This window comes from Haplochromis burtoni, unplaced genomic scaffold, assembly GCF_018398535.1.
Source record: "Haplochromis burtoni strain Fernald_Lab_line unplaced genomic scaffold, NCSU_Asbu1 Contig_984, whole genome shotgun sequence".
Lineage (NCBI taxonomy): Eukaryota > Metazoa > Chordata > Actinopteri > Cichliformes > Cichlidae > Haplochromis > Haplochromis burtoni.
Window position 1 is genome coordinate 63,165 of NW_024583345.1, and position 17,734 is coordinate 80,898.

Consider the following 17,734-nt stretch of genomic DNA (forward strand, 5'->3'; position numbering starts at 1 on the left):
TGCATAAAATTATTTGTTAAAACAGAAATGAAAATGAACATAAATAAAATGGATTGCACAATGTGTCCACCAGGGGAAGCACTAGCAAGGAAGAAGCCATACCAAGAAGGAGTGCCTTAAAGTGGGGAAGAAATTCTGACTTTGAGAATCTTTTAAATTAACAATCAATTCAACAGAGGTACATCTAATTGATTCCAGAAGTGTCACAATTAGTGAAACGGTGACCACCTGACTACAGTTGATGTGTATTCACACTGTAAACCGTAAAGTTGCTATGTTGGTCATTTTAAACCACTTCAAAGTCACTTTAAATCTCAATTGTAAATTTTAGACTGTTATTAACCCCTTTACCCCAAAGTGTATATTTGCTCCCCTTACCTCAGTCTCAAAGTGTATATATATTTATTCTTCTTATTCTTACTCTTGCTATATTTATTGTTGTTCTTTTGCAATGTATGGAAATGGAGCCTCGTCATCTCGTCTCTCTATATACTGAACTGTATATAGCAGAGATGACAATAAAGTTTACTTTGACTTGACATGTAGTAAAAACATTTTGTCTCGGAGGTCCAGTCTCTGGTTCATCAGTATTCCTGCTACAATTGACTCCAAGCAAGTCAAGAGATGGCTGCAAAAAGATTTCCAGTTCACTGGACATCCCACAGAGTTCAGTTAAATCCATCTTTAAGAAATGGAAGAAGTATAGCACTTAGTCTAAAGCTGCATAGATCTGGCCATCACTCACAAACTAAATAAGAGAGGCCACCAATACACCTGTGACACACTGAAAGAGCTTCAGTGGATCTGATGGGAAAGAGTGTACATATTAGAACTGTCTGCCAGGATGGGAGAGTGATAAAGAGAAAACTGAAAAAAGCTTGCATGAAATCTTGCCTGGAATTCATTCAAAGGGATGTCGGAGACTCTAAAGTTAATTGGAAGAGGGTTCTTTGGTCAGATCCTGGAGGATACTCTATATCCACAGGAGAACTACGACTGGAGAGAAGATATATTTTCTAGCCTGGTTCTCAATCCAATCAGGAAGTTGTGGCTGCACTTCAAAAGTGTGCCCGATCCCTGAGCAACCTAGCAACACAGACTCTTAGCAATCTTTCCTATTTTTTGTATTTATACTTTCTTTCTATATACAACTTGATTTGCATTTTATTCCTTTAAAGACCAGGCGCATTAGAGCCCAACTGTCCAGAGGTTGAATTAGTGCTTTAAAGTGCCAAATTTATATTACAATTTTGTCATGTAAATATCACAAAACAGTGCATTAAGATCACACTTCTGCAAAGACTGCCAGACAAGAGAGGCTAAGGAGAAGAAAGAAATGTGAAGTATATCACATCAATGACATGTGACACATAAAGAGTTGAGAACAGATTTATTTTTAATAATTATTCTGAACACATTCTGAACTTATCTTGTATGTTTAATATTAGCAACATACAGAGGTTTATATAATTTGTATCATATTACAGTGGTCAGATAAAACCACACAAAAATTATCAAATTAATTTCCGAGGGAACATATTTTCCTAACATGATACTGCTGCCTGTGAAGAACGTGAAGATTTGGAAAAACAGTTTATTTCCCAAGTGTGATGCTCCTGGTTTACTGAAATATAATGAAGCACAGAAAGCAACTTAAATCTTTTCTTTACAAACTGCAACATATGAGAAGGAAGAGGAGCAAGAGAAGAACAAACGTAGGTGGTTTTCAGAGTTGTTCACGCTCTCTGTCACAGTGGCTGGGCCACTAGAACAGAAACATTTATACACTACAGCATCAGCTTACATTGTGGACCACATACAGTTCACTTTGATCTCAAATAACAAGATCAGGGAAACTCCACCAGTCTTTTTACTTTTTTACTGTGAAATGTAAAAAAAAATTCTATTACTTAATTACTTTGGTGTAGAATGAATGGCAATGAGGGATATTTTTGTTAATAGGAACAGCTGTTTACCTGATGAAAGAGTTAATAGTTACAAATCTAAGCACTCCTTCACATTTTCCAAAGCTACACCGGAGTCTTTCCCAGGCCGATTCTGGCCTTGTGTTTATAACCCACTGTCCTACTATTTCAACTCACGAGGACTGGAGTGAGACATATGTTAACAGATTTGAAAATGAACTCAGTTACATCAGTACAAGGTGGAATCGAAATGTGCTGGCTTTGACATCAGCCTCATCAGATCCTTATGAAGTGCCGGGTCTCTTCCTGGGGTCCTGTCACTTTGACATCAGTCCCTGGACGTCCTGTTCAGACCACTTGAACTTGTGCATTTATGTATCGAGATAGTGTTAAAATGAGAAAAAGATGAAGGTGGTGAGTTACGACTGTATTATTCAGGTCGTTTAAGCTAAATGTTTTCCCTCAGATGCCTCCAGATGATTTCTTTTTTTCCCATGTAGGAAGAATTTATGGTGCACAACTCCATGAATGCCCAAACCCCATGCCTGAGACTCTCCAAATACAAATGGTCACAATGGGCCTTTCAAGGAGCAATCCAAGCTCAGCCTCACAGTGATTTGTAAGGTTTTGCCCTTAAAAGGACAAGCAACCAAACTGAAATCAGGTATGGTTGTTTTTTATAGTTTGAGGATTAATTGCACCTTGTAATTCTCATTAGTTCACCATTCAAAAGGACACACATCAACACAACAGGAATACTACAGGGAAATACAAATAAGCTGTGATCTTCTTGTGCATAACCAACAATCATTTGTTCTCGAAATTACATGACAAACTCCAAAATGTATAAAATATTAGGTGGTCAAAAAGTATGTAATCCATTGTATTAATTTAAAAAAACAACAACTCCCTGATACAAAGTAGCTCTGTACTGAAAGTGACTGTATATAGATCACAAAGACAGCTTCTATTATTTTAAATATCCATCATGTATGCATTTCAAGTGTTTCAGTGTTTTATTGGAATAAAATGTGCGTTTCCTTCATAAACATAAAGTCGCCCTTCAGTTCATTTCGCCCTCTTTACATCTAGATCAAACTGTCTCCACCTACATCTGCACACTGTGACATCCGCTCTCCCTCCCTCTCCCAAACAGTGCCTTCATTTTCCTTCCTCCTCTCCGCGTTACCCCCCCACATCATTTCCCCTACATCCTGTCCGCCCCCTGCCACCACCACCCTTTCCCACAGATCACCCTCTCCGCAAATTTGCGCATCCGCGTCCCCCTCCCTCCCCCAGTGCACGGCCTGCTGGGGAGCCACAGATGCTGTGGAGGCCAGGGTGGTGACGGAGCTCAGGGTGAGGAGTGTGCTCTGGGGTTCCACACAAGCCACGGATGTGACTGCACTAACTGGAAGAGTGGAGAGCTGGATGAGCTGAGGGTAGCTGGTGCTGGAGAAGTGCATCAAGGTTGGGCCCTGCTGCTGATGTGAAACTTGCACCATGCGGGGCAGTTGGAGAAACTGTCCTTGAGATACATCCTGTTCAGACTGTGGAGCAACTGGGAGCACCACCTGCTGCAGTGGAGTGAGCCCACCGCTTGCCACTTCCTGGCTCTCCTGACTCTTTTGGTCCTTGTGGCTCTGCTGGCTAACAGACGGCTGCACAGGCTTAGTGAGTAGTGGAGTTGTCTCGAGGACCGGGGTGGTAGTGCTTATTACTGAGCAGCTCTCCTGGCTGACAGAAGGCTGCTCAGGCTGGATGACTGCTGGAAGAGTCTCGAGGATTGGGGTGGGTGTGCTTATTACTTCTCCTCCGTTGGCTGCTAAAGCTTCTGCTATGAGCACCTCAGGGTGGGTCTTGGCTTTATGGGCAACAACAGAGTCCTTTTTCTCAAACTTTTTTCCACAAATGGAGCAAGAGAACTGGTAGGAGGCTTCTGCGTCATGCTTCTTCATGTGCCAGTTCAAGGAGGCCTTCTGACGGCAGGTGAAGCCGCAGATTTCACACCTGCCACAAGATGGAGACAAAAAACAGCTTAAGGTCTGAATGCACACTGAGATCAAGCCTCACTTAAGACACTGTTGCTTTAGTTTTAGTTGATTTTTTTCCTGAATCAGTGAAATACGTTTGATGTATTTTAATTAAAATTAGAGTAGAATAAATTCCAGTACATTCCCTCACTGACCAAATGTTGCAGAGTGAATAGGAAAAATATTTCAGACCTTCCACTGGAAAGATGTCAAATTTAAGTATAAACAAGTATTGTTGGAACAGGGTTGGAGAACCTTTATGGAAATGTGTGCAAGACCTCGATTTCTCTTGCAGAGAATGAGCGAGAAGAAAAGTTTGTTGTACTTCTGAATTTCTGAAAAGATTTCTTTTTGGAGAATTAAGTTAAACAGGTCATTTATTTGCTGGGATGTGGACTATTGTGTGGAACAGGAAGAGCAGTTCATTTTTTTAAAGGCATGGATTTTATTACAATAAAAAAAAAATCAGCATTTAAGATCAACATTTTGTATCAGCAAAATATGTAAAAACAAGAAATGTCACAATCATAATGTTTGATTGTTACTGTCATTGATACACTGCCTTATAAAGAGTGCTTCCTTTTGGGAATGACTCAGCAAAAAACCAAGACAGAGTTAAGCAACTTTAGTAACACAGGTCTACACATTTCTTTTGTTCATTTGGCCATATGATTAAACAAAATGTATTTTAAGTTTAAGTAATTGAACCATACTTGAAAAATTAAAAATTGTTCTAATATATTCCTATATTTGTATTTGATTTTTTGTTTGTTTGTTTTTGGGTGGGAGGCCAAAATCTCCTTGATGGATGCATAACATTTTTAATATGCGAGATAAACCCTAATTTATACAAACCTGACCTATGACCTTTAAGGTAAAAATCATGTGTGAAATTGACCAACATACCGATACTCATGTTTATAGCAACCGATAAAAGACAATTAAAGAAGTAGAGATTAGACAAGAAAAAACACCTTCAACCATGCTGTGAGTGATGTTGCATAGTTTCACCAAGCCGGGGCGATCGTGGCTCAAGAGTTGGGAGTTCGCCTTGTAATCGGAAGGTTGCCGGTTCGAGCCCCGGCTTGGACAGTCTCCGTCGTTGTGTCCTTGGGCAAGACACTTCACCCGTTGCCTACTGGTGGTGGTCAGAGGGCCCGGTGGCGCCAGTGTCCGGCAGCCTCGCCTCTGTCAGCGCGCCCCAGGGCGGCTGTGGCTACAATGTAGCTTGCCATCACCAGTGTGTGTATGAATGGATGGATGACTGGATGTGTAAAGCGCTTTGGGGTACTTAGGGACTAGTAAAGCGCTATATAAATACAGGCCATTTACCATTGTTTCACCACCTGAGGCCACTCTACACCTTCCCTTATATCTTACTAAGGACTCTCAAATAACTGACAATAACAAATGTTACAAAAATCTGTTTATATCTTGTGTCTGAAAAAATATCAGCCAGTACAATGTGGTTTTAAATCACCAAACATTGATACCCTACTTAAAACGTCTACATCAGTTGGGCTCTAATGTGTAACGTTACAAAATAAAAAACTAAATAAAGTATAATTTTCCTAGAATTTTATTTACCACACTGTACCAGTAAACTTTGCACTCTGTTCCCTGCTGAGAAAAGAAAAAGGGTTTCAGGGAGCCTTAGGGAGAAATTAAAATCCTTTTGAGTGACGTTTAAATAAATGAATACTGTATCACTAAGATGATCAGCTGAAAAAAAGCTATCGCACTAATGATTAAATCATTATCTAATAAGAAACAATAATAATCCAACCTCTCCCATCCGCTGATACATTGTTTGTAAAGAGGAGTTGAAACGTTTTCATTCAACTGAAACGAGTCAGCAGTATATTCTGCATGTGTAATACAAACACTTGTGTGACGTGTTTATACTAGCGAGTGCTATGACATAGATGACTTTGATGTCACTTGATGTCATTTGTCTGCCAAAAATTCTTGTAGCTAATTTTAAGACATGTGATCCCACAGTGGGGTTATACAAGATTTTTTTTGAAAAAGACGTGCTTCCTTCTTTTGTTACTGGAACTTATGTCAGACACTCAGACGTGACTTTTTGTTTTTCATTTCATTTCTTCCTTGTTTACTTGTGTTACATTATCAGATGTATAAACTCACTGTATTGGCTTCTCTCCTGTGTGGATCATCCTGTGCACAGCCAGATTATGGGAGCTCTTGAAGGCCCGAGCACAATACTCACAGATGTAGTCCCTCTGATCTGAGAGAAACATGTGAAGAAGACAAGAACACTAAGTATGGGGAAAAAAAGAATGTAATTGAGTTTTAAATGAAACATCTTTTTGCTTTGTGGGTACATCTTTTTCCTAGTCTAATGAAAATTGTTACCAGCATTGAGTATAAACATCTTTGTATCACCTGTGTGATGTTTAGCGTGGCGCAGCAGCTGCTTCTGCAGACGAAACAAGCGCCCACATGAGGGGTGATCACACACGTACTTCTTTTTTAACAAGTGCTGGTACTTTATATGATGCTGAAATCGAGAGATGAGGAGAAATGAAACTGGTTAAAAGGCAAACATCACAGAGTAATCGATCCATTTCAGTTCCCCTGGTGACAGCAGACCTGTAGATAGCGTGGGTGGGCCAAAACAGTACCGCAGCCCTCTATTTCACAGCGGACATACTGCACCGGTGGCTTTTTCCTGTGAAGATGGGAGAAAAGAAATGTATAATCAACAAGGCTTTAAAGAAAACCCCGTCCTGTCTGGCGGCTTTTGCAATCAGAATTATGATCTAAATGCACTGTGGTGCCAAACATATTTTGCTTTTGCAAACACAGCTATACAGAATCTCTGTAGGCTCTACTTGTTCATGTGAAACTTTTGTCTGTTTACTTATTCATTTTATATTTGTGTTACTTCAGTTATTACTTTATATGTTGTATAGTATGATGATGTATGAGGCAGGACAGGAAGGAAAAATTATTTTTTTACAAAGAAGGGGGAGGGGGGTATGATGAAGAAAAAAACAAACACACAGCACCTGTAACACACAAATTAGAAAATACACAGATATATAAATCAACAATCCTCTTACAGTGTGTGTGTGAGAGACAGAGCGAGAGTGTGTAGGAATGCCTGTGTCTTTGTCATAAATGTACTTGATAATGGGGGAGGGAAGCCACAACAATGCACCCCAGGACCCACAAGCAGACATAGTGTGGAACCAGCACAACCGCACCATCTGCAGTGCCCCCAAGAGTTTGAATGGGGCCACTGCAGCAGGCCCACTCACCAGCCTATGGGTAATGCACCTGCCCCCCTAGGTATGTATGTGTGTGGTGGTATGTTATGAACTGTAATGACTAGAGTAATTAAAAAGGACGCTCTTTTTAAAAAAAATAACAACATCAACAAAAAAAAGCACTAGGGAGTTATAACGAACACTTTACCTTCGTTTTGGCTGCCGAGGGGATCTATCATCTCGTTTACCTCGTCTACAGTGAAAAAAGGAAGAAGAGAGATTTAGATTCAAAACAGATTTCAGATTTGGCTTTAAATGAATTCAGATTTCTATGATAAAAATCAGTAATGCGTTTTACTGTTAACAATCCCACTCTTGAGGTGTTTAACTTTCACGAACATGAGAACTAGAGAGACGAAACCAATACCTACAACATGACTCGCTGTGGAAAGAATGCTTTCCACTGGCATGGTCACTGAAACTACGTCAGTGAGCTTTCTTCAACCCCTTAACATCTACATCAGTTATGAGTTAGTTATATTAGTCAAGTCAGTTTATTTCGATAACACAATTAAAACAAACTCAGCTGACCAAAGTGTATAATAAATTCAAAATATACAATACACACAGTCACTAAATCAACAATAAAATACACAATCTATATGCTATATTGTCAATTAATCTCAACAAATCCCTCTTTTAGTCAGCCTCAATAACAATGCACATTTCTAAACAAAAAACAACAACAACAACAAAATAAAACAACCTGTGTGTGTGATATGATTTGAATGTTTAGATTGAAATCCATCCGACCCTTGAAACTCAGATTGGTTTAAAATCCAATCCAAAATATTAAGCCAAATGTGAAACACACTTAAAAAGGGTTACTGCCCCAAACAACTGAAGCAAAATTGGCTACAGCTCATTACCCTATAAGCTATTAAATAAGCAAAACTGAGAATAATTCTATAAAAGCTGTACAATCTAAAAATCTAAACCAAACTGTCCGAGACTCAAATTCGTAATGTCGGATGACCCCCAGACCCCTACTCAGTGTGTAGTTCTACTGCTGGGACTTTCTTTAACTCAAAATTTCTTAAAAGCTAAAGAGTCTTCATTTCAGATCACACAGTCTCACACAAAAAGGCATGTGCTTGGGTGTTTGATTTAAAAAACAAACAAAAGCAAAAATAAAGCAAACGAACTAAAAAGCGTGTTCACACTCATATCTTGGCTAACTGATGTGACAGAAATCAGGGTGTTTTATTTGTCTTTATTGGCCTTTTGATAAGTAAAAATGCTATATCTTAGTAAGTGAACCACAGCTGATAAATTCTTGTAATTTTTCCTTTACTTTCTTTTTTTTTTTGGGACCAAAACAAGGTGCCAAAAATTCTCACATGGGCAAAACCCCCCCTCTATTATCTTTCGGTTTACTATCATCTCCTACTTACTTCCTGACTGGCTCAGGATCAGTGCCAGTGACTCCATCTTGACCCTGAGCTACATTCCTGGTGGTTTCTTCCTTTTTAATGCCACAATCTTCTTCCTCCTTCTCTGACTCTTCTTTCTTGAATTCATTGTGTTGTGATGTTGTGTGGCGCTTTGTTTTAGTCCTAAACAGAGGGGAAAAATAAAGAAAAAAGAGCAAATTTTACCACTAATGTGCTTAATCTGATGTGAAGTAAATTGCACGATCGGTGATCAGGCAGCATAATCGACGTACGTCTTTGTCTCAGTTTTGACAAGGTCATTTGGATCATCTCTTAATGCAAGGTCCTCCTTGAGAGCCACATCTGGATCTGCAACGCTAATAGGGACATTAACACGACACTGGACATGTTGAATTTCACAGTACCGCTGGTAACATCCTCCCTCGTTCCCTCTGATGTGCTTTTGATAAGTTATCACTCACCTGCCATTGCTTTCTTTCACAGAACCAGTGTCCCTCACTGAAAAAAACCACGCACGTCTGTCAGTTTATTTTGAGTTGCTTGCACTTTCATTTCAAGATATTCACACAGTTCAACAAGTGCACAACAAAAAGGATGCAAGGGGTCTTCTCTTACCACATGAAAACGCCCCTGACTCAGCTTCGAGCTTGCATGTTGCTGCTGATGTGTGTGAGGCCCTGGTTGAAGGTTTCCCCCCACCTTTTCTAGTTTTGGGAAGCTTTGGTCCAATTGTTTTTGTGGATGCTGGGGAAATAAATGTGAACATGGGTTAATAACACACTTGTTAAGTGGTAAAAGGTAAAATGACTGCTTGCAGATGAACGGGATTCACATATGTGCATTACCCCGACTGGCTGTTGGTTTCTTTATTGCACTTCTGCAAGAAAGAAAGTTAAGAATCAACACATTTAAAGGTTTAGTTTTATTTTATTTATTTTTTGTATGCAGTAAATACACAGTTTTAAGAAGTCCCACCGAAATAACACTTCTGAGGTGTAAACAAAGTTGTTGTCAAGGATGTGTCTAGCTTCTTCAAATAGTTTCGTCCATCAAAGTAGCAGCGCACGCACTTACTGCATGACAGGTGTGTTTCTGGTGCGTGATCCTGCAGGTCGACTGCGTGCGTCGCGCGAACTGGTCGCTTTTTTCTTGCATGTGATATTTCTGGACTCGCAGGTCGTACCAGCTCCAGCTTCCCTTGATCGTAACACACGCACAGAGCCTGAGGTGACGGAACGAGTCTCCCCGGAGTCCGGGAAGAACAAGGCTGTTTTTGTCCGCCTTTTGCTTCTGGCTCTACCGCAGGAGGGCTCACTCGAGTCCGCGGATGGTTTTGAGGCCGCTGTCGACTCTGCGGTCCGAGTTCCAGGACCAGTGCCTGAAACCTCGCCTTTCCCAGACTCCATTTCGCTCTTACAGTTATAGCCTTTACCGACTTTAGTGATTACTTAAGTCTAGTTACTTATGAGCGTTCACAATGAAGGCCCACCATACAAGGCCAGAGCCAGCCCAAGTTTCGTTAGCCTGGCCAACGATCAATTTTTGTGCCACTGCATAAATAGCAAAATAGATTATTTAAAATATATAAGTTTAATGACGCATATTATTTTAGAAATATCCAGTATTATTTAGTTCTTAAAGCTATAGCATACCTCATATTTGTTTGACCGGGAGTACCCTCGAATGAGGTACGTCTCCTTTAAGAGTAACAGCGGCAGACGAGCCAGTATGACAACGTCAGTTTTGGACTGACCGGCTTCCATACTGATGAGGGCGGACGTGTATGGGAAAGGTAGTTTTGGAATGTAACATACAGTTTGGGTTGTGTAACAACAACAACAACGCAAAATACATCAGTTAACCATATATTGTATTTTATGAATATTTTATAACTCATTCTCTTTTATTATTTGGGTTACATTGTGTATTCCCTAATAACTAAATAATAGACAGTTATATTTAAAAAATGAATTAAAAAGATATATTTTTTTTAATTCTTTTTTTTTATAGCAGGCTAAAGCGGCTTTAGCTGAACCCTAAACAATGAACAAGTAGCTTTCACATATCACGCAGTTTGTATGCAAAACTTGATAAAGGTAGGTGTGACTGTGTCACTGATCATAATTCATGATATTTTCTGCATGGTGGATGAAATGATAAAGAAAGGATCTGCTCCACAAACAAATACATGAGAAATGTGTTATTATTAGCTGTGGCACAGCCATGTGAGAGGAGTGGCTGGGAAAATGCAGAAAGTTCCTTGTTTTATTACAACTGTCCTTTGTTTTAGTCAGTTACCATAATTGGCTTGGTTATGTTGCAACCAACTACAAGAAATGTGAAGTTGCTTGTTTAACAGGTTTGAACACAGAGGAACATCTGACTGCAGTCAGTGGATGAAACTTGGCACAGAAGTGATTTTTTAAAATTTCATAACTTTCCAACAAACCATGTTTCATCTGAACTTTGTAGAAACCCCAAACTCACTTAGATATCTAATAATATGCATAAATTGGTTTATTATACACTGATTATCCATATTATCACCTACCTAGAACCGTGTTCAGTAAAAACAGCTTTGAGTCTTTAAAGCATGGACATAACATGCTTAGGGGATGTTGGCAGTAGATGACTTGGGTTGTTCAAAATGCAGTAATGGAGAAAATGCATGTTATAGTTGAAAGAACAGAAGTGTAAATACATTTGACGACATGTGACGTTACACAACAATAAAACTGCACATCAGTGACATATTTCAATCCTGTCTGTGTGGACAAATGGGAGCAGTGGTGCTCATGGAGCCGGACCTAAGCTGTGCTTTTTTGTGAAGCAGCCCGTTATTGAAGGAGCTGCTCAGTTTTTACTCAGTGTCCTATACAGGCATCCTCCTCTAACAAGGAGGACACCGTATTTAATACTGCCCTGGTTCTAGGGTGCACAGTGTTGATTATTTATTTTCTGTCATCCTTTTAGAAGCAGCTGCCCTCGCAGACTATTCCAAAGAAAGTGCAAAGTGCACCACAGAGTCAGAAAGGCCTGCAGCAGGTGTGCCTCTCAGCAGATAATCTGCTTGCCATTTCATTTGTTAAGAGTGTTATTCACTTGACTCGTTTTAATATTGTGTACTCAATTTGACAGTGACAACATACGTGCAATTTCTAGTGAAAGATAAATCAGTAAAAATTGAGATGTTAAGTATTAAACCCGGCCTACATTACTTCTAAAACAACTACAGCTTATAAAACAATTATATCTAATCATTAGTTGTTAATCCAGCTCTCGTCTACAGTGTGTCTTTGTCTTGTCTCCTTACCCTCACCCCAACCAATTGGGGCAGATAGCTGCCCCTCCCTGAGCCTCGTTCTGACAAAAGTTTCTTTCAGCTAAAAGAGAGTTTTTCCTTCTCACCCTCCCCAAGTGCTTGCTCACAGGGGACTGCTCGTTTGTTGATGGTTTTCAATATACAATATAAAGAACATTGAGGTGACTGCTGTTGTGATTTAGCGCTAAAAAATGAATAAAAACTGTATTACATATTTGTCTATGTCATTGTAAAGTGCAGTTAAAAAATGTATGTCTGTGAGCACATAAGTGAGTACAGTACGACCACATAAACCTGAAACACAGTAAAATTAAAAAATAAAGTAAAATTGAAATATAAAAGTTAGGCTTGTAGTGTAGATTTTTTTCAGTGTACCGTGTCTCATTTGTAATCTTTTTCTCTTGTTCTCGTGTATTTTTTTGTTGTATTTCATGTAGTGTATATTTTATTGTGCTGCATAGTTTTCATTTTATGTGTTTTGCTATTTTCAAAGAACATTTATACTAAATCTTAACAAGAAACAAATTGACACATTTGTTACCTTCGATCTTCTCAGAGAGCCCTGTTTAAAATGTGGCTGCACACACAAGAACACAGGTAAATAACTGGCTGCTACTTTTGGAAATTAGATACTCTCAGTAATCAAATTATAACAATTATAAGAGATTTTGCTCAGGTGCAGAACATAGTTCTTTAGTTACTAATGCACAACCAAGCTCTGGTATAAAAAAATGATCAGTTATCAGCCATGATTTTTACTCCGTTTGTCTGTGTTGGGTATGTCTAAACAGTGTTAAAGAAATTCATGGAGATTTTTTTGTGCAGGGGCCAGACTTCTGCGTCATAGTGAGACAGAAAAACTTGTTGAACAGGATCCCAGGTATCACTGATGATCAGAAAACATGAGGAAACATTTTTAGTTACAATCGAGAAAGAAGTCCATCATGTTTTGTCATTTTTTCCAATGAAAAGCAACTGCTCAGGTGACAAAGTCATAGAAGTTTAATTATTTGAAATAAAACATTTGCACTAGTCATATATTCCTTCTTTGTAAACCACTTCCTTAAATTTACAGCAGTCACAGTAGTCACTGATTTGCATCTGACCTGCTTACATTGTAACGGCTGTGAAATGCCACACTCACAGGTGTATGAAGCAGGAACAACTGGTTTCAGAAAGTCACTCTACATAGTTCATCTTTTATTTCTTTTTTAATCCTATTTATGCTTGGTGGTGAACTGAAGATTTGCACTAGATTAAGTATCAGTGGTGTTGAAAGGTGAGTATGATTTTTAGATTTTATGACTCCCAACCTTGGGTCTTCCCAACTTGCCATATTTGAACTTCTTCCTCTGTCTGTTTCACGTTGGTTCAGGAATGTGTCCAAGTTAGATCTGGCCACCGTTAAACTCTTAATTATTACATCTTTTTAAGACTGTGATTCTCTAGAATCAGAAGGAAAGGGGGGGGAATAGCGGGAAGAAAAGTGCACATGTTTAAGACACTAATCAGAGGTTCAGACAATATTCTATGATTTGACCAGTTTTTTTGTTAAGGTAATATGTTGATTGGTTGTAAAAACACCTTTGCTCCAAATACTTACAGAGTTTCCTGAAAACCTACATTTATACTATAGCTGTTTACCTGTATATAAAAGTATTCCCTGTGTGTATGCAGACACACATATATATATGTATATGCATTATCCATAATATACATGCCTTTTAGGTGCGGAGAGTCTGGTGGTAAAGCAGTATTATTTCCCACATTCATAGTATTAAATTTTGTTGACAATCATTTGTACTAAAGGGCAACATTTAATGCAAAAGTCCTCATGTTTGTCCAGTAAAACAAGTACAACTTAATGTACAACCTTAAATTTACAATAACACAAACAACATAAAAAGATGTTTTTGGTTTGTCTACTGGAGGAAAATACTACACCTTGTAATGTATATTTTATGCACATACTGTATATGTACATATAGATTCATTTTGACTTTATTACCTGATTCATTTATCAGATCTTTTCCTTTAAAGTCTTGCTTTTTATATTTATCAGTGGACATAAGAATGTGCATTATGCATAGCACATAGCAAAATAACTTGAACTTGAACATGATGTCAAAGATTCTTCTGATGGAATGAAGCTTTTCACTACAAATTCTAGAGGAAAAATTAACTGAATTTGTTTCCTCTTTGTGTTTGCAGTAGTATCAGTTGTACATCCTCATGCTTGGATAAGCATCAGCTGCTACCATGAACTATGCACTGTTTCTAAACCTGCTGGCAGGTGGGTCTAAACACAGCTTTCAGTTTTTCCATTAACCATACAAGAATAGCACACCAGACATCAGATCTATTTTATCAGCATCTAGAAAATATGCAGGTACCTACCAGGCAACTAAACCAGAACCCTCTAACTTTCGTTTTTCTATGCTAGAATGTTATGGGCTTCAATGCTGCACAAATCTATAATTATGTTAGCAAGTTAACATAACAACTTGAAAAAATAAAATGTTGTATGAGGATTTGAAATGGGCATTAAAGGTGAGAAAACCCAGACACTGATGGAACTTTGCAGAGAACACTGGTCATTACAGCAAATCAATACTGAAAACTGGTGAACAATTATGTAAAATCCCCATAGAAGGTTTAGTTCAAAGATGGCAATACAAGCGTCTGAGGTTTACTATTTATTTTACCCATTAACGAATATAAATGAATTCATCCTTTAGTTCAGGGGTCGGCAACCTTTCTGATAATGAGTGCCATCTAAAATTTCCTCAGAAGTCAATGTGCCATATGATTGCATTAGCAATACATTTAATAACGCTCTTTATGAACAGTTACGCACTATATAGAACCACTTTATAGAATTATATTTTGTTCGCAGATGTTGGCAGCTATCAGCAAATAGTTATCAGCTATTTTGAAACAAAAAAAGACACTTATTATCCATAACAAGAACTCCATAACAGCAAATGAACTGTACAACAGAAAATGCAAATGCTATTTATGGTCTCCTCACAACAATAAAGAAAAATAAGAAAAATAAACTGGGCAAATATGGCATGTTTGTTAATACAGAGATACACATGTTAATGTGATATCTGGTCTCCCACTCAGATAAAAAGGTCTCCGAGTGTCCAGTGTTCAGACGGCTACCTAAGGACACTCTTCGTGTGAGAGAAAATCTGCTCACACAGATATGTAGAACCAAATACTGTCAATAAGGCCTCTGCAATGTTCTGAAGACAGTTAAACTTGTGAGATAGTGATGTCCAGCAGGTGAGAATACAAGCTCCATGAACACGCACAGCTGTGGATTCCAGCTGAGTTCATAGTTCTGCAAACTTTGACCCCCACAGAGTCAAGGTTTTCAGTTCAATCAGCTGCAATTCAATGTCGCATTAACTGGCATTTTCTCAGCCTGTTAATGTGAGACAAATCCAGCTGCTCATTAAAGCTTTCTGGTTTGATTAGAAAAGCAAACATTGGTCCATACACCTGAAAGTCCCGAAAACACATTGTGAATTCTGCCTCGAGTCTACGGATGCATCCGTTTATTTCTGCGGTGCTGATGCTGTGCTGAGCGTACAGCTCCTGACGCATTTTTAGTGTTGGAATGTGGGAATTTCAACATCACTTGAAAAAACTGCCAGCTAGCACGTCCCTCTCACAGGTAGGCTAAGTTATTTTTAGCCAATTACAAGATGAATCTGGTAGTTGGGGTTGTTAGCTCACGTACGACAGAGGTCGATTATGTCAGAGGTCGATTATCTTGTTAATAATTTCACCTCCTCACTACGTACGACTCTGGACACTGTAGTTCCTGTGAAAACTAAGGCCTCAAATCAGAAATACCTGACTCTGTGGTATAATTCTCAAACACGTACCCTAAAGGAGATGACTCGTAATCTGGAGAGGAAATGGCGTGTCACAAATTTAGAGGATCATCATTTAGCCTGGAGAAATAGTTTGCTGCTTTATAAGAAAGCCCTCCGCAAAGCCAGAACATCTTACTATTTGTCACTGATTGAAGAAAATAAGAACAACCCCAGGTTTCTCTTCAGCACTGTAGCCAGGCTGATAAAAAGTCAGAGCTCTTTTGAGCCAACAATCCCTTTAACATTAACTAGTAATGACTTCATGAACTTCTTCACAAATAAAATTTTTATCATTAGAGAAAAAATACCAATAATCATCCCACAGATGTAATATTATCTACAGCTACTCTTAGTACCATTGATGTTAAGTTAGACTCTTTTTCTCCAATTGATCTTTCTGAGTTAACTTCAATAATTACTTCCTCCAAACCATCAACCTGTCTTTTAGACCCCATTCCTACAAAACTGCTCAAAGAAGTCCTGCCATTAATTAATTCTTTGATACGATCAACCTATCTCTAATAATCAGCTATGTACCACAGGCCTTCAAGCTAGCTGTAGTTAAACCTTTACTCAAGAAGCCATCTCTAGACCCAGCAGTCTTAGCTAATTATAGGCCAATCTCCAACCTTCCTTTCATATCAAAAATCCTTGAAAGAGTAGTTGTCAAACAGCTAACAGATCATCTGCAGAGGAATGGTTTATTTGAAGAGTTTCAGTCAGGTTTCAGAGCTCAGCACAGCACAGAAACAGCTTTAGTGAAGGTTACAAATGATCTTCTTATGGCCTCTGACAGTGGACTCATCTCTGTGCTTGTCCTGCTAGACCTCAGTGCAGCGTTCGATACTGTCAACCATAATATCCTATTAGAGCGATTAGAACATGCTGTAGGTATTACAGGTACTGCACTGCAGTGGTTTGTATCATATCTAATAGACTCCAGTTTGTGCATGTAGATGGAGAGTCCTCTTCACACACTGAGGTTAATTATGGAGTTCGGTGCTAGGACCAATTCTGTTTACATTATACATGCTTCCCTTAGGCAGCATCATTAGAAGACATAGCATACATTTTCACTGCTATGCAGATGACACCCAGCTCTATGTATTCATGATGTTACGGCCGAGAGGCCCAGGCTGTGGGTGTGGACTCAAATGCAGACACAGAGGGAGGCAAAACAGGCGTGAACACAGTGCTTTATTTACAGTGCCTAGTAAAATTACAAAGCAGGAAACTTTGAATGCTATGAGCTGTGGAAGCTATGAACTGAGAACTATGAGGCCAAACTATGAACATGAAACTCTGACTGAGTGCTATGACTAGGTGCAAGATTTCATAGACGGATCCTGGGAATGGAAAAAGGGGCAGCGGCTTGGGTGGAGGTACACAGTCACTATAATGACAAAAGACAGGCAGTCAGTGGCAGTCTAGTGAATCATAGCCGAAGGATTAGACTGTGGTGGTTAAGGCTTACGCGTTGCAGGTGAAAGTGTCATGCAAGGAGTCTCCAGAGAGGGTCCAGAATATACTTGGAGCAAGGGACCTGGCAGGGAGGCAGGCAGGTGGAGTCTTATGATGATAAGGAAGCAACCAGCATCCAGGCGGAGATGTGTGTAGTTCAGCGTGACGGCCAGGTGGGTCCTATGACAAAGAAAACACAGTGAGGAGAAATGCAATTTTTAAGAGGCTCTCACAAGGGCTTGGCAGCCTAGCACTAACGTGAGTTAGCAGTAGATCTGGCAGAGGTCTGTTGTGAGTGCTGGCCTTATATACTGGTGACTTGATTGGAATCAGGTGTGAAAGCTGATTGGAGTCTCTGCCTGAAGGTGGAGCCCAGCAGAGTGGAAAAACCCCGCACTCACCCGGACCATGACACA

The 17,734-nt window shown here is 39.3% G+C and overlaps 1 protein-coding gene across 2 annotated transcripts; it reads right to left on the reverse strand.

Annotated features, from left to right (window-relative positions):
* Positions 1-1,373: 1,373 nt before the first annotated feature.
* LOC102295581 (E3 ubiquitin-protein ligase ZFP91) lies at positions 1,374-10,391 on the reverse strand. Of its 2 annotated transcripts, XM_005951658.3 has the most exons (12): positions 10,298-10,385; positions 9,720-10,195; positions 9,491-9,522; positions 9,261-9,389; positions 9,107-9,143; positions 8,918-9,001; positions 8,646-8,807; positions 7,400-7,444; positions 6,572-6,650; positions 6,365-6,479; positions 6,107-6,206; positions 1,374-3,935 (listed from the first exon to the last, which is right to left on the reverse strand). In XM_005951658.3, the coding sequence occupies exons 2-12, from the start codon at positions 10,049-10,051 to the stop codon at positions 3,014-3,016; spliced, it is 2,037 nt and encodes a 678-aa protein (XP_005951720.1). In that variant the 5' UTR covers positions 10,052-10,195; positions 10,298-10,385; the 3' UTR covers positions 1,374-3,013. The 2 variants fall into 2 exon arrangements, with proteins under 2 accessions (XP_005951720.1, XP_005951719.1); XM_005951657.3 differs by having other exon boundaries at positions 9,720-10,391.
* Between the last annotated feature and the right edge of the window lie 7,343 nt (positions 10,392-17,734).

Excerpts from the sequence above, each read along its gene's own strand:
- LOC102295581 (XM_005951657.3), bottom strand. The coding sequence starts at position 10,051 with ATGGAGTCTGGGAAAGGCGAGGTTTCAGGCACTGGTCCTGGAACTCGG. Across the intron at positions 9,523-9,719 it reads AGAAACACACCTGTCATGCA|AAGTGCAATAAAGAAACCAA; the intron begins GTAAGTGCGTGC and ends TCTTTCTTGCAG. Across the intron at positions 7,445-8,645 it reads GATCCTGAGCCAGTCAGGAA|ACGAGGTAAACGAGATGATA; the intron begins GTAAGTAGGAGA and ends TTTTCACTGTAG.